The sequence below is a fragment of the Artibeus jamaicensis genome, unplaced genomic scaffold, assembly GCF_021234435.1.
Source record: "Artibeus jamaicensis isolate MK-2021 breed Jamaican fruit bat unplaced genomic scaffold, CSHL_Jam_final scaffold_847, whole genome shotgun sequence".
In the NCBI taxonomy this organism is placed as follows: domain Eukaryota; kingdom Metazoa; phylum Chordata; class Mammalia; order Chiroptera; family Phyllostomidae; genus Artibeus; species Artibeus jamaicensis.
In genome coordinates, this window is record NW_026522057.1 from 18,593,042 (window position 1) to 18,611,592 (window position 18,551).

At 51.5% G+C, this 18,551-nt stretch overlaps 1 protein-coding gene across 1 annotated transcript; it reads right to left on the reverse strand.

Annotated features, from left to right (window-relative positions):
• Positions 1–403: 403 nt before the first annotated feature.
• CELA3B (chymotrypsin like elastase 3B) lies at positions 404–6,847 on the reverse strand. Its single transcript, XM_037135943.2, has 8 exons — positions 6,804–6,847; positions 5,773–5,858; positions 4,213–4,310; positions 3,956–4,090; positions 2,540–2,676; positions 1,990–2,132; positions 1,204–1,356; positions 404–493 (listed from the first exon to the last, which is right to left on the reverse strand). The coding sequence occupies exons 1-8, from the start codon at positions 6,841–6,843 to the stop codon at positions 476–478; spliced, it is 810 nt and encodes a 269-aa protein (XP_036991838.2). The 5' UTR covers positions 6,844–6,847; the 3' UTR covers positions 404–475.
• Between the last annotated feature and the right edge of the window lie 11,704 nt (positions 6,848–18,551).

The window sequence follows — 18,551 nt, forward strand, 5'->3', positions numbered from 1 at the left end:
CAGTGGGAGCAGAAAACACATGGCCCTTCCCACTCCACCATGAGCCTCCCAAGGAGCTGGAAAAGTTCGTTTTTCTGCAGATTCTACCATGGTTTTCTGCCTACATTGAAAAGCCAATGACTGTGCTTGGCTATACAGGGCGATCAACGTCCCAGGACCCGCTCCCGCCCCCCCTCCGAGTTTCAGTGCTGCAAGTCCTGTGTCCTGGGAAGTCCTCAGTCCCAGGCAAACTGGGATGGTGGGTCACCCTGTAGCAATTCCCTTTTTCTCTCTGGGTCTCCTTTTTTCTTCTCATCTTCATATAAGAGAGTTAGAGCTGGTCTTATCTCTACACACCAAATCTATGATTTTAGGAAAGGGCTGGAGGGGAAGAGGCGAGTCAAAGAAGGAAGCAAGACTTGAGTTGGGATTTTCTGAGAGAACTTTATTATTTTTGCAAAGCATGTGGATCAGTATTGTCACCCAGGACTCGGTTCTAGTGGCTCTCTATGGTCTGGAAAAATAGGGGGGAAAAACCCAGAATAGCCTGATTAGAAGCACAGTCTCTGAAGCCAGGCGGACCTGGCTTCAATTCCCAGCCATGCCATTCATTAGCTTTGTGATCCTGGGAATGTGACTTGACCTCTCTGAGCCTCAGTTTCCTCATCTGTATAATGGGGGTAATCATTCACCTCATGAGGGGGTTTAAATTAAACTATTAACTAGGATTCTCATTGCAATGCCTGATACATATTTAAGCAGTTTATGAAGGATGACTATTACTATTACAAACATTATTAATCTCCCCTGGCCATTCACCCCCAGGTGATACTGGCTCTCTCAGAGGGGGCAGAGCTCCTCCTATCACAGCTCATCATTACTGTTCATTTGATTATCTGTCCCCCCACGAAGCAACCCTGGGACGAGTCGCTCTGGCCTTCATGACAAAAGACCTGGACCAGAGAAGGCACTTCATAAACACTTATTGAAATAAGGAAGTTCAGCAGTAGTTCAAAGCTCCACCCAGAAGCCATCAAAGTTCTTGGGGCCACACTGTAGCAGAAAACATCCCCACACCCTCTGAGGGTCCCTTCACTACTGACCTGCTAGGATCCTTTGAGGCCCTCCTCTGGATCTTCTGTCCCCCCCCCGCCACTGTCCCTCCCCTCAGCACCTCTCAGAAAAGCAGCACCTGGAACCCTCCTGGCCAGCCTGCCGGCTCACCTCCTGGATCCAGTCAGTAAAGGCTGAGACACGTGTGAACACAGTGGGCTTCTTGCGGGTGTTACAGCCAAAGGCAGAAACGAAGCTGGTCACACCATGGACCTGCCAGGAGCCATCAGCAGCAGGGCAGTTCAGGGGTCCTCCAGAGTCGCCCTGGAATCACCAGAGAGCAGCAGAGGACTGAGCCATGTCTGAACTTTAAGGAATGGAATTTGTTCTGACTTTGGGGATATTTGACCTGTCTGAGACTCAGTTTGCTCATCTATGATAGAGAATCATATTGGTCTTATGAGATGTTGTGAGAATTAAATGAGATGATAGATGTATGATCTTAGCACAGTGCCTAGTGGAAAGGAAGCAATTAATAAATGGTAGTTCCTGTTATTACTATCACAGTAAACAATGTTATTGTTCATACTCATCATACAACAATAGTTTGGTTTAATTATAACTTCAGGACAACAGAGTGGAAGATAACTGTAGAGATCAATATTCCTTGCTGTGCTGACAGGCAAGCCTCAGAACCAGGGAGGGACAATGACTTCCCAGGTCGAGTCACTGCAAACCAGCACTAGAATGCAATGGCCGTGACTCCCAGGCTGAGAATGTGTGTCTTGACTACCTGACTTTCCCATAGTCCTTCCTAGCCTGGCAGCTGAATGGGGCAAGCGGGCAAGATCTCTCCTGCACCTTCCAGGCAGGTGGCAGGGGTACCCCAGGGCCCTGCCCCCGCCAGTGGTGTGGCTGTAGCTCAGCACCATCTTGGGCAGGAGGGAGCTGACTCACGTTGCAGCCGGAGCGGATGTCCCCACCAGCGCACACCATGGTCTTCTTCAGGGAGATGCCCCACCAGTCCCACTTGGAGCAGTGCGCATAGTCCACCACTGGCAGCAGCGCTTGCTGCAGCTTGTCAGGGAGCGCCCCGCCAGCTGTGGGGGTCAGAGAGCACTGAGTGCGGGGAGTCGGGGAGGGGGGGTGTGCAGGGCCTGGGCTGGGGTCTGGGAGTCAGGGCTGGGAACCCCGGTGTGGGGTAGAGGGTTTGAGGCAGGCAGCTCTTCTGATGGGGAAGATGGGGACTCTCTTCCCACCAGACTATACAGTCCTGTCTGCTTTGTCCATGTGCATCCCCAGCACCTGGCACTCAGGAGACACTAAAAATGTTCAATGGAACATATTCATGTTTGGGAATATGACAGGGGGGCAGGAGAAGACTTCTGCTGGAGGAAGAACAGGGGAAAAGTGCAAGGACTGATCCTGGTGTTGCCCTCAATCCCAGCTCCCAGGCCCTATTTTTCTGTCCACTGTCCCTGTGGCTGGGCGGAGGGTCAGCACATACTAGTGAGACGGCCCCAGCCACTGATGTAGCAGGGCGCCTCATTGGGCAGGATGTCGTCCTTGGGAGGGAGGCAGGCAATCTTGACTGAGTCTCCCAGCTCGGCAGGGCGAGACAGCTTGATGAGGGCGATGTCGTTGCTGGGGAGGAGGGAAGAGTCACAGAGCTCGGTCCTCTGGCCAGACCAAGCCTCACCACCCAGCCCTTGCTCCAGATAGTTCACCTCCAGGCTGCCCCCCCTTTCTCCCTGGGCCCCTTCAGCTCCCTGCTCACCCTTGACCTTCATAAATGTCCTCAACTTTTACTCCAGTGGTCCTCACACTTCAGCTGCATCAGAATCACCAGGAAGTCTTGTTAAAACAGAGGTTGCTAGGCCCCAGCCCAGAGATTCTGATGCAGGGGATCAGATTGGGGCTTGCAAATTCATATTCCTAACAAGATTTCAGGGGATACTGATACTGCTGGCCTGGGGACCACTCTTTGAGAGTCCCTGCTATCTGTCTTCATCCACCTGCTTCTCTCTCAGGTCACTTCACCTGGGTCTTAGTTCTCTCCCCACTGACCCCAGGAGCCCCATGAGGGTGGGGGAAGTTCTTATCGTCATGGTCCCTCAATCTTGTTCTGCACTTTTAGGGGAGCTGCACTCTTCTTTGGCCTTCCCACCAGAAGATGTTGAGCCAATCAGACACAACTTTGCATGTGGCTGAGGGGCTTAGGAGGCCCTGCTTTGTGTCCTCACCTCATGATTGCCCCCTCAACCCTCATAATCACCCAGGAAGCCCAGAAGTTCACGCTTGGCAAGCGGTGAAACTGAGGCCTAGGGAAGGGCAGTGACTTTCCCAGGTCACACAGCGACTTAGTGCCAGAGCCTGACTCTTAGCCCAGTGTGTCTCCTTTTGCCCAAGGTGCTGGGAACCCGGGATGCCCTGGGGACATCTGTTGAATGGAGAAACCCTTGGGCTTGGGAGAGCGGGTTCCAGAGGAATCCTAGGTTTTGAAGCCAACTAGCTAGGTGGACTTGGGGGAGTCCACACTCTTCCTTGGGCTCTAGTGTCCCTGGGGTGTCCAACCCACAGCCCATGGGCCACATGTGGCCCAGGATGGCTACGAATGTGGCCCAACACAAAATTGTAAATTTACTTAAAAGCTTTTCTTCTTTTGCTCATTAGTTTTCATTGGTGTTTGTGTAGTTAATGTGTGGCCCAAGACAACTATTCTTCTTCCAGTGTGGCCCAGAGATGCCAAAAGGTTGGACCCCCCTGTTAGATCTTAAAGGCTCTGCCGGTTCTCGCCCTCAGCACGTAGAACCCATTGCTGGACCCAGCTCCACTGACCCTGGGAGTCTTCTTGGAATTGGCTTTGGGTCACAGAGAGATGAAGGGAGAAGCCCCTAGGCCCCAGGCCTGAGAGTTCACTTACCCACAGGCCACACAGTTGGAGTTCCAGAGTGGGTGCACGAAGAGGTCCTCACCATTGATGGGGATCACCTGTTCGGGGCCCTCTTTCTCTGCCCGGTCATACTCTCCCAACACCACCTGGTAGGTCAGGGAGCTCCTGCCAGTGGAGGTAAGGTCAGGCCAGGCCTGGTTGGCCTCCCTCCCTTCTCCCCGTAGTCGCCTACCCCACCAGGGCCTGCCTGGACCACATGCAGGGACAGGGCAAGTGAGAGAACTCACGAGATGCAGTGGCCAGCAGTCATGACCCATTCGGGGGCAATGAGGCTGCCCCCACAGGTATGGTAAAAGCTTCCATTCTTCTCATACTGCAGGGAGATCTGGGGGCCAGGGAGGGAGAAGCCTGAGTGGTTTGGACCCCGTGATGAGGGCTGCTACCCAGGGCTGTGTGCGTCGTGCCCTGCGCAACTCCAGAGGGCTCTGTTTACGCAGAAAAGGATGGGGTCCTCTGGAAATGGGCAGTGTCCAACCTGCACGGCTGCTCGTGGAGGCCCTGTCACTTTGTCCCGAATCACATTCTGATCCAAAGTCCTCCCACCCCCAGCCCGAGACCTCCCTGGGGACTCAACATTTCCTGTCCTTCAACTTCTGTCTTGAGAGCCCCAAGGCCCTCTGTTTTATCAGGCCCCCAGTTCTTCTGAACCTCAGCTCTTTCAAGGCTTCTTGGGCCCTCTGAGGCACAACCCACCAAAGTCTTTTGCCTCTCTTCTCATTTCCCACATTCTGATTTTCAAAAGCTCTCTCTAAATCAGGGGTTGGCAAACTATAGTCTTTGGGCCCGGTCGGGTTTATGGCCTCTTTTTGTACCTAAAATTATGGGGAAATAGTCACACTCATTCACTTATGTATCATCTGTGGCTGCTTTTGAGCTACAATGGTCCAGATGAGTCATTACAATAAAAACTCTATGGTTAGCAAAGGCTCAAATACTCACTATCTAGTCCTTCAGAGAATAAGTTCACTGACCCCTGCTACGAACTGGTGCCATCCAATAGGACTTTCTGTGGTGATGAAAATATCCTGTATATTTTTAAAATTTTATTTACTAATTTTTTTTTGAGAGAGAGATTGATTTGTTGTTCCATGTAGTTATGCATTCACTGGTGGATTCTTGCATGCACCCTGACCGGGGATCAAACCCACAACCTTGGCATATTAGGGTGACACTCTAACCAAATGAGCTACCCAGCTAGGGCAACATTATTTAACTTGAATTCATTTGAATTTAAATAACCATATGTGGCTAGCCGTTGCTGTGTTAGTCCAATGGTCTAGCCCTCTGTGCCTCCCTCCCCGACTCCTATAAAGCCTTTGTCCTTTTAGTGCTCTTAGGCCTTATAATCCTTTTATATAATTTGAGGAGTCTGGAAATGAGTCCCCAGAAATTTCCCTTCCTATACAGGGTTGGACAAAAGTAGCTTTACAGTTGTGAGTACATGGAACACAGAGTTTATTCTTGTCTTATTACTTATTAATTATTGTATTATTTTCCATATGAAACACAGCAAACCTGCTTTTGCACCACCCCGCATGTAAAACCTGAAATTCCACTTAGTGCACCAATTCTCAGGTTAAACATCGCCGTCCCCAGATTCCACTTTGAGTTTGCAAAGAGGCCTGTGAGGGTTACAGGTTGAATGGGCAAAACAGCCACATGGAGTGGACCATCCAAGGGTTCTCCAGCCTTTGGAAGCTGAAGCGAGTAGCAGAAGCAAAGCAACGGGGTAAGACTGGTGCAGAGCCTACGGCAGCTGGAAATGGTGCTGCTGGAATCACTCTTACCTGCCAGGGCCAGCTGTAGGGGACCGCGTCCTCACCGTTGACCACACGGGTGGACGGCCTGAAAGAAGGTCTGCCACAGCCGGAGGCTGGAAGGAAAAACAGAGGTGTCAGTCAGTTAGAGGGACCCAAAAGCAAAGAAGAAGCCCGGGTCCAGATCCCAGCTGTGCCACATATTGTCTATGTGACCCCATGCAAGCCCCTCCCCCTCGCTGGACCTCAGTAGCCACATATGAACAGTGAGCATTTGGACTAGAGCAGAGGCCTAGGAGTCCGGGGCTAGAGATGAACATGGGGCCTCTTCCCACGGCAGCATTAAAGGGCTCGGTACACTTAGAACAGTGCCTGCAACCTACGAGCCTTTCAGAAGTGAGAGCTATTGTCATGAAAAGAAGTGACTTTGGAGTAAGACTGCCTGGGTTCGAAGTGCAGCCGTGCCCCTCATTCGAAGATGGGCTACTCTACTTCTCTGAGGCTCAGTCTCCCCATCTGTAAAGTGGGACTGTTGTAAGAATTACATGAAATAATTAGGGGGAAAAATCCTTAGCATTCTTCCTGGCATATAGTAAGCACTCAATTATTGTTATCTGTTGCCATTTCTGTCAGTCAAGGAAGTCTGCTTGGAGGAGGTGGCCCTGAGCTAGAATGTAATATGGCAGAGGGACAAGGAAAAGGTTAGACCACAGAATGTGGAGCCGGTAGAAGGAGTGTGAGAAGAGAGTTGGAGGATTAAGCAAAGGGGCAGAAATTTCAACCTAAGTAGTCTAACCACAGCTCATCACCATTAGACTGTGTTTACTGGCCCCACTGAGGACTCCCACCATAGCTCTTTGGGTCTTTCTCCTGACCTAGTCCATCCATGGCTTCCCCTCCATTATTTTGCCCCAGCACCAAGCTGAAAGCCCCCACAAGCATGTTCTAGGAACAAGCTGAAGCCTCCCCCCTACAGGTGTTGGGTTTATGAGAACCGGGGCAGGTGGCAGACTTCAAGGACTCCTGACCCACTGCAGCACAGGCACAAGCGGGGATCTTACCAAGGGCTACCAACAGAAGGGAACCAAGCAGCCGGAACATTGTGAATTTTGAGATGATAGGAGCCAGAACCAGAGCCTGGGACTCTAATATAGGGAAGTAGGTAGGTGGGAGGTTGGACTGGGCTCCATTTCCGGAACAGGTGGTGTAAGGCCAGGTCTCCCATGGTCCAAGGCCATGACACCACATAGTACACATTGGAGGGGGTGGGAGAGATGGATGACAGCCAACAGCAGGACCTGGAATTCTACACAATGTCACCTGTGTAGCCACAGACTTTCCCTCATGTGGCTACACAGCTGGCATTGAATGGCCTGCTGACACCACGGGAGGGGGAAGGAAAGTTCATATCAGAATGAGCCAGCCTCTTCCAGGGAAGAACATGGGCTTTGGAACTGGCCATACCTGGATTCAAATCCTGCTGCCTCCAAGCTCTGCAATCTAGGGCATGTGGTTTAACCTCTTTGAGCCTCACATTTCTCATCTCTAACATGGGATTGATGTTACTATCCACTTCAATACATTTTTCCCCACTGTTTTCTCTATAGCAGGCTGTACTAGGGGTGCAGCTATGAGCAAGACATGGTCCCAGCTCTCCTGGAGCTTGAGTCTAGTAGGGGAAACAATGACAAACAAACAAACAAAAAAAGGCTATTTCTGATTGTGGTAGTAGGGGCTCTAAAGAAAACAACACATGAGTGACTGGGTGGGAACGGGAGTAACTCACTTAGATGGGGCTAGGGACAGTGACACTTGGGCTAAGGAGGTTGTGTTTGAAGGAGTCCTAGAGGACAAGCAAAAGCCAGCCATGGGAAGCCCTGAAGGCAAAGCACTCCAGGTGGAGAGGACAGCAAGTGCAAAGGTCCAGAGGTCGCCATGGACTTGGTTTGTTCAAGGGGCCAGGGGCATGGGGGGCGGTCAGAGTGGCTGGAGCATAGTCAAGGTGGAGAGCGGGGCGGGGATGACGCTGAAGAAGAGGTGACACCTGAAGCCAAATTCACTTGTGACCCAGCAGGTCTATCCCTGGTAGAAACCCTTTAGAAAAATCTCACCCCTGCCTGCAGGAGGCGAGCACAGTCTGTGCCACGCAGCCCCGTCCTCAGTCCTCAGTCACAACTCAAGTGTTCGTCAAGGAGAAAGGATGGGTGTGTGTTGTTTATTTGGAGGATGGGGTGAGTATTAATCAGCAGTTGGACAGAATGAAAGCGCAGTGACACACCACGAAGTAGGTCATTCCTAGGAAGATAAGTTAGGAAAAAAAAGTCCCTGGAAAATTAAACGCAGTTTTGTTACCCTTTTTATAGAGTCAAAAACAACTATAATTTTAAAATGTACTTTTTGAGAAATACAAGTAGGTGAATACAACTATAAAAAAGCAAGCAAAGTGTAGCTCAGTGGATTGCGCACCGGCCTGCGAACCAAAGGGTCCCAGTTTGATTCCCAGTCAGAGCACATGCCTAGGTTGCGGGCTAGTTCCCAGTGGGGGATGCATGGGAGGCAACCATACATTGATATTTCTCTCCTACCCTCCTCCCCCCTCTAAAAATAAATAAATAAAATCTTTAAAAAAAAATCTCTTCCTGTGTGCTGAGTGAAGGATTGTGGGTGAGAGACGGTGGGGGACCAGAGGGAGGTATTACGGGCTGAGGCAAAATGTGAGGGGGGCTAGGGCCTGGCCTTGGGAAGCATAGGTGGAAATAGAGAGATCAGGCTGGGACTGGGGTGCACTGTGAAGACAGATCGATACCTGAGATCACCCCTGTGAAGTGGGGAGCACTGGTACAAAACCAGTGAACCCAGTTCACACTAACCTGAAGAAAAGACAGCACATCCTCATCGGCTGCTGGCGACAGCCCCCAGCCCAGGGCCAACACGTTATAGGTGCACGATAAGTCTTAGCTAAATAAGGCAAACTGGTTCTGCAGATTTTCCTGAATAATACTTGTCAGCCCTCAAAACCCAGTGCTCTGAGAAGTGGCCAGATTCCTTCCTGCCAGGGTTGCTGCCTCAGTGCAGAGCCCTTCCCGGGGCTTCCACGTTCCAGAAGCATGGGAGGAAGGCAATGCTTAGCGGCTTCAGACGGGTCCCTAAAGATGGTGTGTCGGGCATCAGCTGGGCAGATCTTCCATCCAAAGCGCACCCCTTCCCATCACATCCTCAGTAATGTCTGCCACCCCAATAGCCTGGGCCCACGGAAAGGGTGTGGACGCAACAGGAGCAGCTGTGAAAATTCTTCAAACTGCGATAAAAATAGCCGTGCCTTCCCTTACCACCTGTTCCCTATGGGCCCGGACATGTTTGTTTGCTCAGCTTTAAAGCTCAGAGTCATTTCTCAGACCCTGAGCTGGGGAAGAAAGAGGGAGGGGTGAGGAGGGTGAGGGCCAGGCCAGAAACTGCCAGATTCCACTGAAGAATGGTGGGACTGAGCCTAAAATGACCTAATGATCTCATCCATTGCTTCTGTCTGACAGATAGGAAAATCGAGACCCAAAGAACCGCAAGGCCTGGCTTAAGGCCCTCTGGTTTGTCACTGCCTGGCCTGGCAGACAGTAACCCCCAGCCGCCCCCCAAGTTTGCACAAGAAGCTGTCCCAGCCTTTATCCAGGTGGCCTTGAGCAGGTCCCAGCCACTCTGTGGGCTCTGCAGACAGCCATGTGGCCACCCTGGCCCTCTGCCCTCCAGGATGACTGTCCGCTCACAATCCGTCATGTCATGTCATCTCACCTTCAGGCCTTGTAGACACACTGTCAGCTGCGCTGCTGATTTGCCCCCTGGGGCTTCTCTGGCCTAGCAGCACATGGAGCGAGTTCCCCGAAGAGGAACCTCTTCTCAACCCCTGGGAAGAGGGAGCTGGCCAGGGAAGCTGAGGGGCCAGCTGTGCAGTAGGCCTCAGCCTGAAGCACAGCAAGCCGTGTCCTGAGTGGGTTGTGGAAATGCCGGTGTTGGGAGACTGTGGGGAATTTGGAGGTAGGTCTGGGAAGGGTAGGGACAGGGGGTGGAGCAGCTGGGAGTCTTTCTCTTGAGGAGTTCCGTTATTTCTAGTTCGCACCTGATGGGAAGTCCCATGAGGACAAAACATTCCCCTGTTCACCTTTGAATTCCCGGTACCTGGAAGGGGTGAGGCACACAGTAGGTACTCAACATGACATTAAGAGGCAACAACTGAATGAACGAAGCTAAAGGATTCTTCAAACGCCTGACTTCCTGCTCTGAAAGTAGAGTTGACCCTGACATTCATAAATGGCACATCTGGAGGCTGGGACTCCGTGTGGAGAAGCTGTGCCGCGTGGGGATGGCTGTTTGGAAGAGTGGCATTCTACAGGGCACAAACAGGTGTTCCGTGACAAATGGACCTGCAGGAATGGAGCCCCATGGGGCAGGGGTTTTGTCTGCTTTGTTCGCAGAGGAGGCCTCAGGTCTCAGAACAGAACTCAGTGGGCACATAGTAAAGAATCGAAGGTCAAATGGGATTAGAAAATACATATTAAACACAGTTCAAATCCCTTCCTTCAGGACCTCTCATAGCCTTGAGGGTGGCAATGTCCACTGTGAGTCATACACAGTGATTGTAGGTCCAGGGCTCTGCGAGGGCTCATTGCTCTAGAGTCCCCACTACCAGCACCATCCCCCTCAGATGAGACAGCTTGGCCTCAGGGATGAGGACGGAGACCCAGGGTCAAGCCAGGGCCCCATCTGCCCTGCAATGGCACCAAGAAGCCACTGAGGAGACCCAGGGCTGGGACTGCATACAGGTGGCTCTTGACCCAAGGAAGCCACTGCCTCAGCTGGGACCGAGCAGGGACGGCCTGCTTCCCATGGCTAGCGCCCCGTCTGCCTGGGCCAGAGCAGGGATGGGGGGAGAACCGCCCTGCACCAGCTGCTCTGGGGGTTGGTGGTGGAAGAGGTGTGAAGCTCTGCAACCCCACCCGTATCCCACAGCTCTCCTGGCACATACACATTCAACAAATATTTGTTGAAGATCTACTAGAATCCAGGCATTGTTCTGATCAGCAGGGATCCTTGTGTAAAGATGACAAGGCCTCCTGAGCTCACAGCCAGCAGGGACAGCGAGCAGCAGGGATTCAGTGCCAGTCTGCTGGGTACTCTCCGTCAGCTCTCCACCCGACCCCGCCCTGCCCTGCAGCTGACATGATGGAGAGCACTGGTGGGCCCCTTGGTCCTCTGGGTTCATTCAGCCAATGGAAGGTGCCAGCAGGAGACTGGAGGACAGGAAGAGAGCAGTTCCAGTAGCTACTCCTCAGCCCACCCCCTGCAGGACCTCGGGTCTGCAATGGCTGCCTCCATCCACCACAGGCCCTGGCTCCTTTAACTGCCTTCTCCCTCTGCCCCTTCAGGCCTGGGCTGGTATCAGCTCCTCATTGTCGCCAGCCCTTAATTTCTCCAATGCTGTCTGTCCTTTTGTTTCATATTCCTCAATTACCCCCTGGGGTTGATATCTGTACCCCTTCCAGACCTTGACAGATCACACATTTGGATGAATATAGCAGAGGCCCTAAATAATAGAGCATAAAATAAGATAACAATTTATTCCCATAACTCTGGCTGGTGTGGCTCAGTGGACTGAGTGCCAGCCTCCAGACTGAAAATTCACCGGTTCAATTCCTGGTCATGGCACCTGCCTGGGTTGCAGGCCAGCTCCATAGCTGGGGGCTTGTGAGAGGCAACTAATCTGTTTCTCTACCTCTCTTTCTCCCTCCTTTCCCCACTCTCTCTAAAAAAAAAAAGTAAATAAAATCTTTAAAAAAATGTATTCCCCTCAACCTTCAAAGTCCAAGGTAGCTTTGCTCTATGAAATCCATCCCTAAGGTGTGTCCTTACCACGTGTCATGGACTCACGGGTGCTCCCCCACCCGCCCCCAAAGACTGTGTTGAAGTTCCAACCTCCAGCATCTCAGGACGTGAACTTATTTGGACATAGGGTCATTGCAGATGTAATTCATTAAGATGAGGTCGTTAGGGTGGGCCCTCATCCCACATGTCCAGTGTCCTTACTGCAAGGGGAGATTTGGACGCAGAGGGACACACAGAGGCAAGATGGCTGTGGACGAGCCAAGGAGAGCGACCCGGAACAGAGCCTCTCTCACAGCTCTTGGAGGGAACCAACCCCGCTGATACCTGGATTTCAGAGTTCTTGCCTCTAGAACTGTGAAAGGATACATTTCTGTTGTTTACACAACCTGGTGTGTGGCCCTAGGGAGCACAGGGCGCAGCAGGGGCTCCCGCGGTACACCCACATTCCAGACAGAGATGGGGGAAAGACAAGCATGTGCTTTATCTTTAAGCACCCAACCTGGAATTTGGATTCCTCTCTTCTGGTCAGAACTCAGCTCAGGACCTGCCCCGGCTGCCTGGGAAATGCCCTGTGCACCAGGGAAACCCCACCTCCTACAGGAGGAAGGGACAGTGGAGGTGGGGGCCTCGACCCATCTCTGGCACCAAATGCCGCAGATAATTTCCAGAAGCAAGCAGCAGGAAGCCCTGTCTCAGGTAAACAGTTAGGAAATTTATCAGCTCCCGGGATCTGACTTCAAGTTCAGAGGCAGGAATGGGGGAGAATGGGAGAAGGACCCCAAGGTCTGGGTTCTGTTCTCAGTTCTGTTCCTGTGGCTCTGCCCTGCACGGGAGTCGGATGGCTGGTGATATTGGTCACAGTCAAAACGGAAAAAGAAATCTTAATTACTTGAAATTGAGGGACTTGGTTACCCAGACGAGAGAAGTGCTGAGAAGACAAGAGGGAAGGTGGAGGAGCCCAGAGGTTAGCTACACTGACCTCCAGGGTGGAGGGACAGAGGAAGGAGGTAAGCCAGGGAGGGCCGCCCGGCCCAGCCCTATCAAGTGGGAACCGTGGAGGAGGCGTAGGGAGAGAAACACCCCAATTTCTCTCTCCCTGCCACCCTCCCATCTCCCAGCCACTGTCTCCTACTGGTTGAGCCCAGCTGGAAAGCGGGTGTCACTGGTTTCTGGGAAATCCGTCCTGTAGGAGTCAGTCCCCCCAACCCCTTTCCCAACCACAGTGAGGAATAAACTGAAGGCTGGAGCTTCCACAGGAGGCCAGGGACCAGACGGGGCCAGAGACCTCTTCAGGGCAAGTGCCTCGGAGCAACAGGGGGCCTTTGAAAGGCGAGAACACGATCCGATGTATGTTTCCAAGCTATATCTCTGATTCCTGAGTGGAAAATAGTTTAAGGAGGAGCAAGAATACTATCAGGAAGACTAACTGAGAGTCTACAGTGGTTGTCCAGGTAACCAGGGTGGGGGCAGTGGAGGAGCAAATTGGCTGAGGGCAAGGGAAGAGCTCGAGAAGGATGAAGCCAGGAACTAACCAGGGAATCACCTGGGATGTGCACGAACAAGCCGGGCTGACCCAGTTCTGTGTCCCAGATACACAGCCACTGTATGGCGGCTTGCACACAGCAGGCACTCACTCAGTGCATGTGAGGTACAGATACAGCCATGGCACACACACACTCAGCAATGCCCTACCCACTATGGCTCACCCTCACTGAGGACAGCCACTGAGTTGCCCTTCACATGGAACATGCCCTGTAGAGTTTCTATTCTTGAAGACTTTCAGGCATAGGAAACAAGTGACTCCATTTAAAGAGATGTAAATGGTTCACATTTTCTCTCCTAACGAGAGACATGAGACACGCTGGGACTAGGATGGTTTACAGCCCAGGATGTAATCTCTCATGTTACCAGCAGGGGGCGCCCGAGAGCCACAACGATCTCCAGGTCTTCCTCCCCACCCCACCATCAGCTTGCCTGGTTTGTGTAAGAGTTTGTTTGTTTCTGGGTGTGTTGAGGGGTTGCTTGTGGAGGTTTAGCTGAGTATAATGGATGCAGTCGCTTTCCATTACAGGCACTGCGTCACCAGGCTCCATTGCCCTGGCACAGTGTTGGTGCTGTTTGTTACATGGATGGATGAATAAATGAATGGTTCGATAAATGGATGGATGGATGGGTAGATGGGTGAATAGTTGAAGGGATAAAGAGAAGAAAGATGACTCAAGAGGAAAAAATGTCAAAGGAGAAGACTCAGGGGAAAGGATGGACAGCAGACAGATTAGGGATGAATCAGAGGAAAAAAGAAAAATGCAAAGAAGGTAGGAAAACATGTGGCCAGGAGAGGGTTGGGGTGAGGGTGAAGGGGTGGTGACTGAAGGGGAGCAGTGAAAAATTTGCCGACCTCGGTGCCTTGGCCCAGAGTGTCTCCTTCTCCTGGGTGCCTCCCTCTGCTGCCTGCACGATGCTCCTGGGCAGCTGGAACTGGCATCATCTTCAAGAAGGCCTCCCTGAGCCTGCAGCTGGGGCCAGTCCCTCTTGCTATGCTCCCGCAGCTCTGAGGGGTGCTACTGGGGCCCCTCTGGCCTGGTCAGGGCAGTGGAGCCCCGACTGGTGGGGCTCAGTGGATTGAGTGCTGGCCTGCAAACCAAAAGGTTGCCTGTTCCATTCCTAGTCAGAACACATGCCTGGGTTTCGGGCCAGATCCCCAGCTGGGGGTGCATGAGAAGCAACCATACATTGGTGTTCCCCCCCCCTTTCTCTTTCTTCCCCTTTCTCTAAAAATAAATAAATAAATAAATAAATAAGTCTTTAAAAAATATGGGCAGTGGAGTCAGACAGACCCAGGTTTGATCTGAATTCAAGTTCAACCACTGTATAACCTTGGCCAAGATACCTGACCTCTCCGCACTTTGGTTTCCTCAGCTGGGGGAATCCCAGTAGTTTCCTTACAGGCTGTCTGTGAGTAGATAAAACTTTTAGCATGGGGCTTGGCCCCTAGGAAGCACCGAACAGAGGGTAATGATTATTGCTCTAGCATTCCAGAAAGTCCCATCCTCAAATGGTTTGTCTCATCGTTGAGCTGTTTGCTTCAATTTGGGTTCAGAAAAATATTGTCCCTTAAATGAATAGTAGATACCACTGGTTAATGCATGTGAGCTGCCTGAAAGCATCCATCTTTGCTTAATTCATTTTTTGACATGTACAAGAATAGTTATTTCCATGTTGTTTGAAGTAACAAAACATAACTGAAAACAACCTAAATGTATATTGATGGGAGAATGAATGGATTGTGGTACATTTGTAGAATGCAATAATAATATAGAGTGAAAAATTATTAGACTAGAACTAGGTGTATCCATAAGGATAGATCTCAAAAGCATTTCATGGAGGGAAAAAGCAAATTATAGAATATTGCATTCAGTATAGCATAATCTATAGAGCATTTGAAAACACGAGAATCTGACACATTGCTATAGACCATATAGCAATGTGTAACAATAAAATGAATGTGACAGCCCTGGCTGGTGTAGCTCAGTGGATTGAGCGCTGGCCTGCGAACCAAAGGATCGCAGTTCAATTCCCAGTCAGGGCACATGCCTGGTTGCAGGCCAGGTCCCAGCAGGGGATACACAAGAGGCAACCATACATTGATGTTTCTCTCCCTCTCTCCTTCCCTTCACCTCTGAAGATAAATAAATAAAATAAAATGAACGTGACAGCAAAGACCTTGGCACCCTCCAAGAAGGGAGGGAGTGAAGTGGATGAGGGCCTCAAGTGGCTTCAGCTGTATCTATCTGTAAGCTTAACTTGTTTTGGGGTTTCTTGAGTGTGGTATGAGACCTTCACTGTTTCAACTTCCACATCAAACCTAAGGGGGAAATACAATGAAGAAACTGGGGTTCAGACAGGCAAGGTTCTGTGCCCATACTTACCCAGCCTCCAAGAGGCAGAAGCGGGAATTGAACTCAGCTGCCTTCTCTGCCAAGCAGGCCGCTTTGTGTTTGCTGAACTGCTGGCCAGGGGATAAAGAAGGTGCCAAGGAGCTGGGGTAGAGCAGGTGAGCTGGGCGAGGAGGGCTCAGCCCAGGCCTGGCAGGGGCCTGGGTCCAGGCCAAGTCAGGGGAGTTCTCCCACCTTTCGGTCTGTTTCCCAGCACTGTCCTGGTGGGGTCGGCTGTCTGGGTGGAGCCAGGTCGGGCAGGGTCTCCACGGGAGGAAATGGAGGTGCCTAAGTCCCCAGGCCTGTTCCTGCAGCCTCCCTTGCCTCCCACCCCACCCAGCACAGGCATCCAGGGGCACAGGTGGAAGGAGCAACACTGAGTGAGCTCCAGTCCTGAGGAGACCCCAGGCTCCCCACCCAAGACCTCAACACAGACCCCAAACCCTTAGGGGCAGAGGTGTTCCAGCTGTTCCAGAACATGGCCTGGCAGTTATTTCCTCCCTTCCTCCCTTCCTCCCTTCCTCCTTTCCTTCCTCCCTCCCTCCCTTTTTTCCTCTCTCCCTTCCTCCCTTCCTCCCTTCCTCCCTTCCTAGAATCCACCAAGTGCTGGCTGGGGTCTGTGCCAGGCACTGGGAGGCAGAGATGAGAGACAGCCCCTACCCTCCAGGGGCTCTGTGTCTGCTCAGGAGATCAGACATGTGTAGATAAGCACCTAGGAGACCTTCAGTACATGTTTGGATTAAAGCAAATGAAAACTACGTAATAAAAGATCAGCAATGCAAGGGCTGCTGGAGACTGGGGCCCACAGCGGGTGGTGGCTTGCTCCAGTCACAGATGGTCCCGCAGCGTAACTGGAAACTGGGCCCCAGAATTCCAGGCTCAACCAGGGCCCTTTCTGCTGCATTCCACCCCTGCTTTTCTATCTTTCCTTTAAAAAAAAAAAAACTTGATTGTGAAATATTTCAAGAATACAGCAAAAAATTTAATATTTTAAATTTATTTTAGAGAGAAGAAGGGAGGAAGAAACATCAATGTGTGGTTGCCTCTTGCACACCCCTCACTGGGGACCTGGCCCACAACCCAGACATGTGCCCTGACTGGGAATCAAACTGGCAACCCTTTGTTTCACAGGTTGGTGCTCAATCCACTGAGCTACACAACCCAGGGCCAGAAAAATTTTTTAAATAATACTATGCCCCTTGGGAACTCACCACCAAGTTTCATCCTACCTTCAGCTGCCTTCCCAGCCTGAGCCAGGTGATGACATTTCCTTTCATGGGCTCTGTACGCATGCGAGTGTCTTTTAAAAGAGGCTGGGAGGTGTTTTCTGTCTGACACCACCGATCTCTAACTCTCTGACACCCACTGGGCACCCAACACATTCATTCATTTCCGGCGCAGTCTACCTGGTGTTAGCGCCAGAACCCACAAGGTAAGGAAGGGGCTCTATTTCACAAGACTGTCCCCACTTTAGAAACCAGTCGCATGTCCCAGAGGCCACTCCCCCCCAGTCCTGACCCATCGCCTATAAATTGGGTTTCCTGTGACTCCCACATCAGGTATCATAATTTGCTACAATGGCTTGCAGAACTCAGAAAAACACCTTACTCGTGCTTACCATTTTATTATAAAGGCTTCCCATGAACAACCAGATGAAGAAATATAAGGGTGGAGAAATACATAGGGTCCTGGGCACACAATATAAAGACACATGGGTGTCGTGAATGAGAACGACAGATCTGGAATGGACTTCAGGGACCATGTAGGCCCACCTTCTCCTTTTCAATTGAGTAAACTGAGGCCCGGGTCATCCAGCAAGTTAATACACAGCTGGGCCTGGAATCCGGTTTCCTCATCTGTCAGATAATGGGTAGCTGGGATTTACGGGAAGTTTACCATGTGCTGATAAACTCTTGGTGGGACAGGAATTCTTATCCCATTTACAGATGAGGAATTTGAGGTCCAGATAAGGATGGTAACTTGCTCAAGGTCCTACAGCTGGTAGAACCAGTACAAAGGAGAAGCTCCCAGTTAAATTGCTTTCTGGGAAGAGTAAGGCGTTTACCTCACCACATCATTGAACAGGTCCAGTGGTTTAAAAATACATTTACAGGAAGGACAAAACTGTCAGCAGCTGCTGCCACAGCTTCGTGGGGGTGGCAGGAGGAAAACAGCTTCATATGGAAGGTGACCTCCCTCCACTGTCTCTCCTCCAGGTGAGACTCAAGGGAGCAACTTTGAGGGTGCAGAGAACCGGAAATGTGTAGAAAGAAGAACCGGAAATGTTGACTTGGGCATCAGCAGCTTGAGGGTCGGAGGCCTGTGCAGGTGGATGTCCCAGAACCGGGGTGGGTGGGGGTGGGGTGCCAGGCAAGATGGAGAAGGGTCTCCTGTGAGCTTCATGGTAGGAGGCCTGGGCCCGGGGGACCGAGGAGGACAAAAGACACGAAGAACCAAATGATGGCCGTTTAGTCCATGTCGGGCTGTTTTCTGTCCCATGCTGTGCTGTCACCCCCCTGTGACCCTGGGCCTTCAGGAAAGTCTGTCCCACATCAGAGCTCCGTGTCTGTGGTGGGTTGGGACAGGATGAGGGGTGGGCAGGGATGCCACTTTGCTAAGACGACCATCACGGAAGACGGGGCAATATGAGGAGACTTCGAATTGGTCCAGCAGCGGGAATTCAGAGTGAGGGATAATGAGAAGCCATGACAGCCTCCTGGGCTTCTCAGAAAAAGCGGGGAAGGCTCTGCACTTCCCTTGGCACATGGGATGGAGATTTGAGTCATTTCATCTGCCTGTTGAAGGAGGGGTAACACAAGGAGGCCGGAGGGCTTTGGGGAGTACCTGTTATAAGCCGAAAACCCTGAGCAGAGTGTCTCTACTCAGCAAATACTTAGTACAGCAGGTGCAGTGGTTAGCGGGCAGGCCTGAGCCGATTGCTGGGTCTGTGTCCTGGCCACGTTCCTGTAGTTACCGCGTGTCTGCCCTTCCATTTCTTATCCA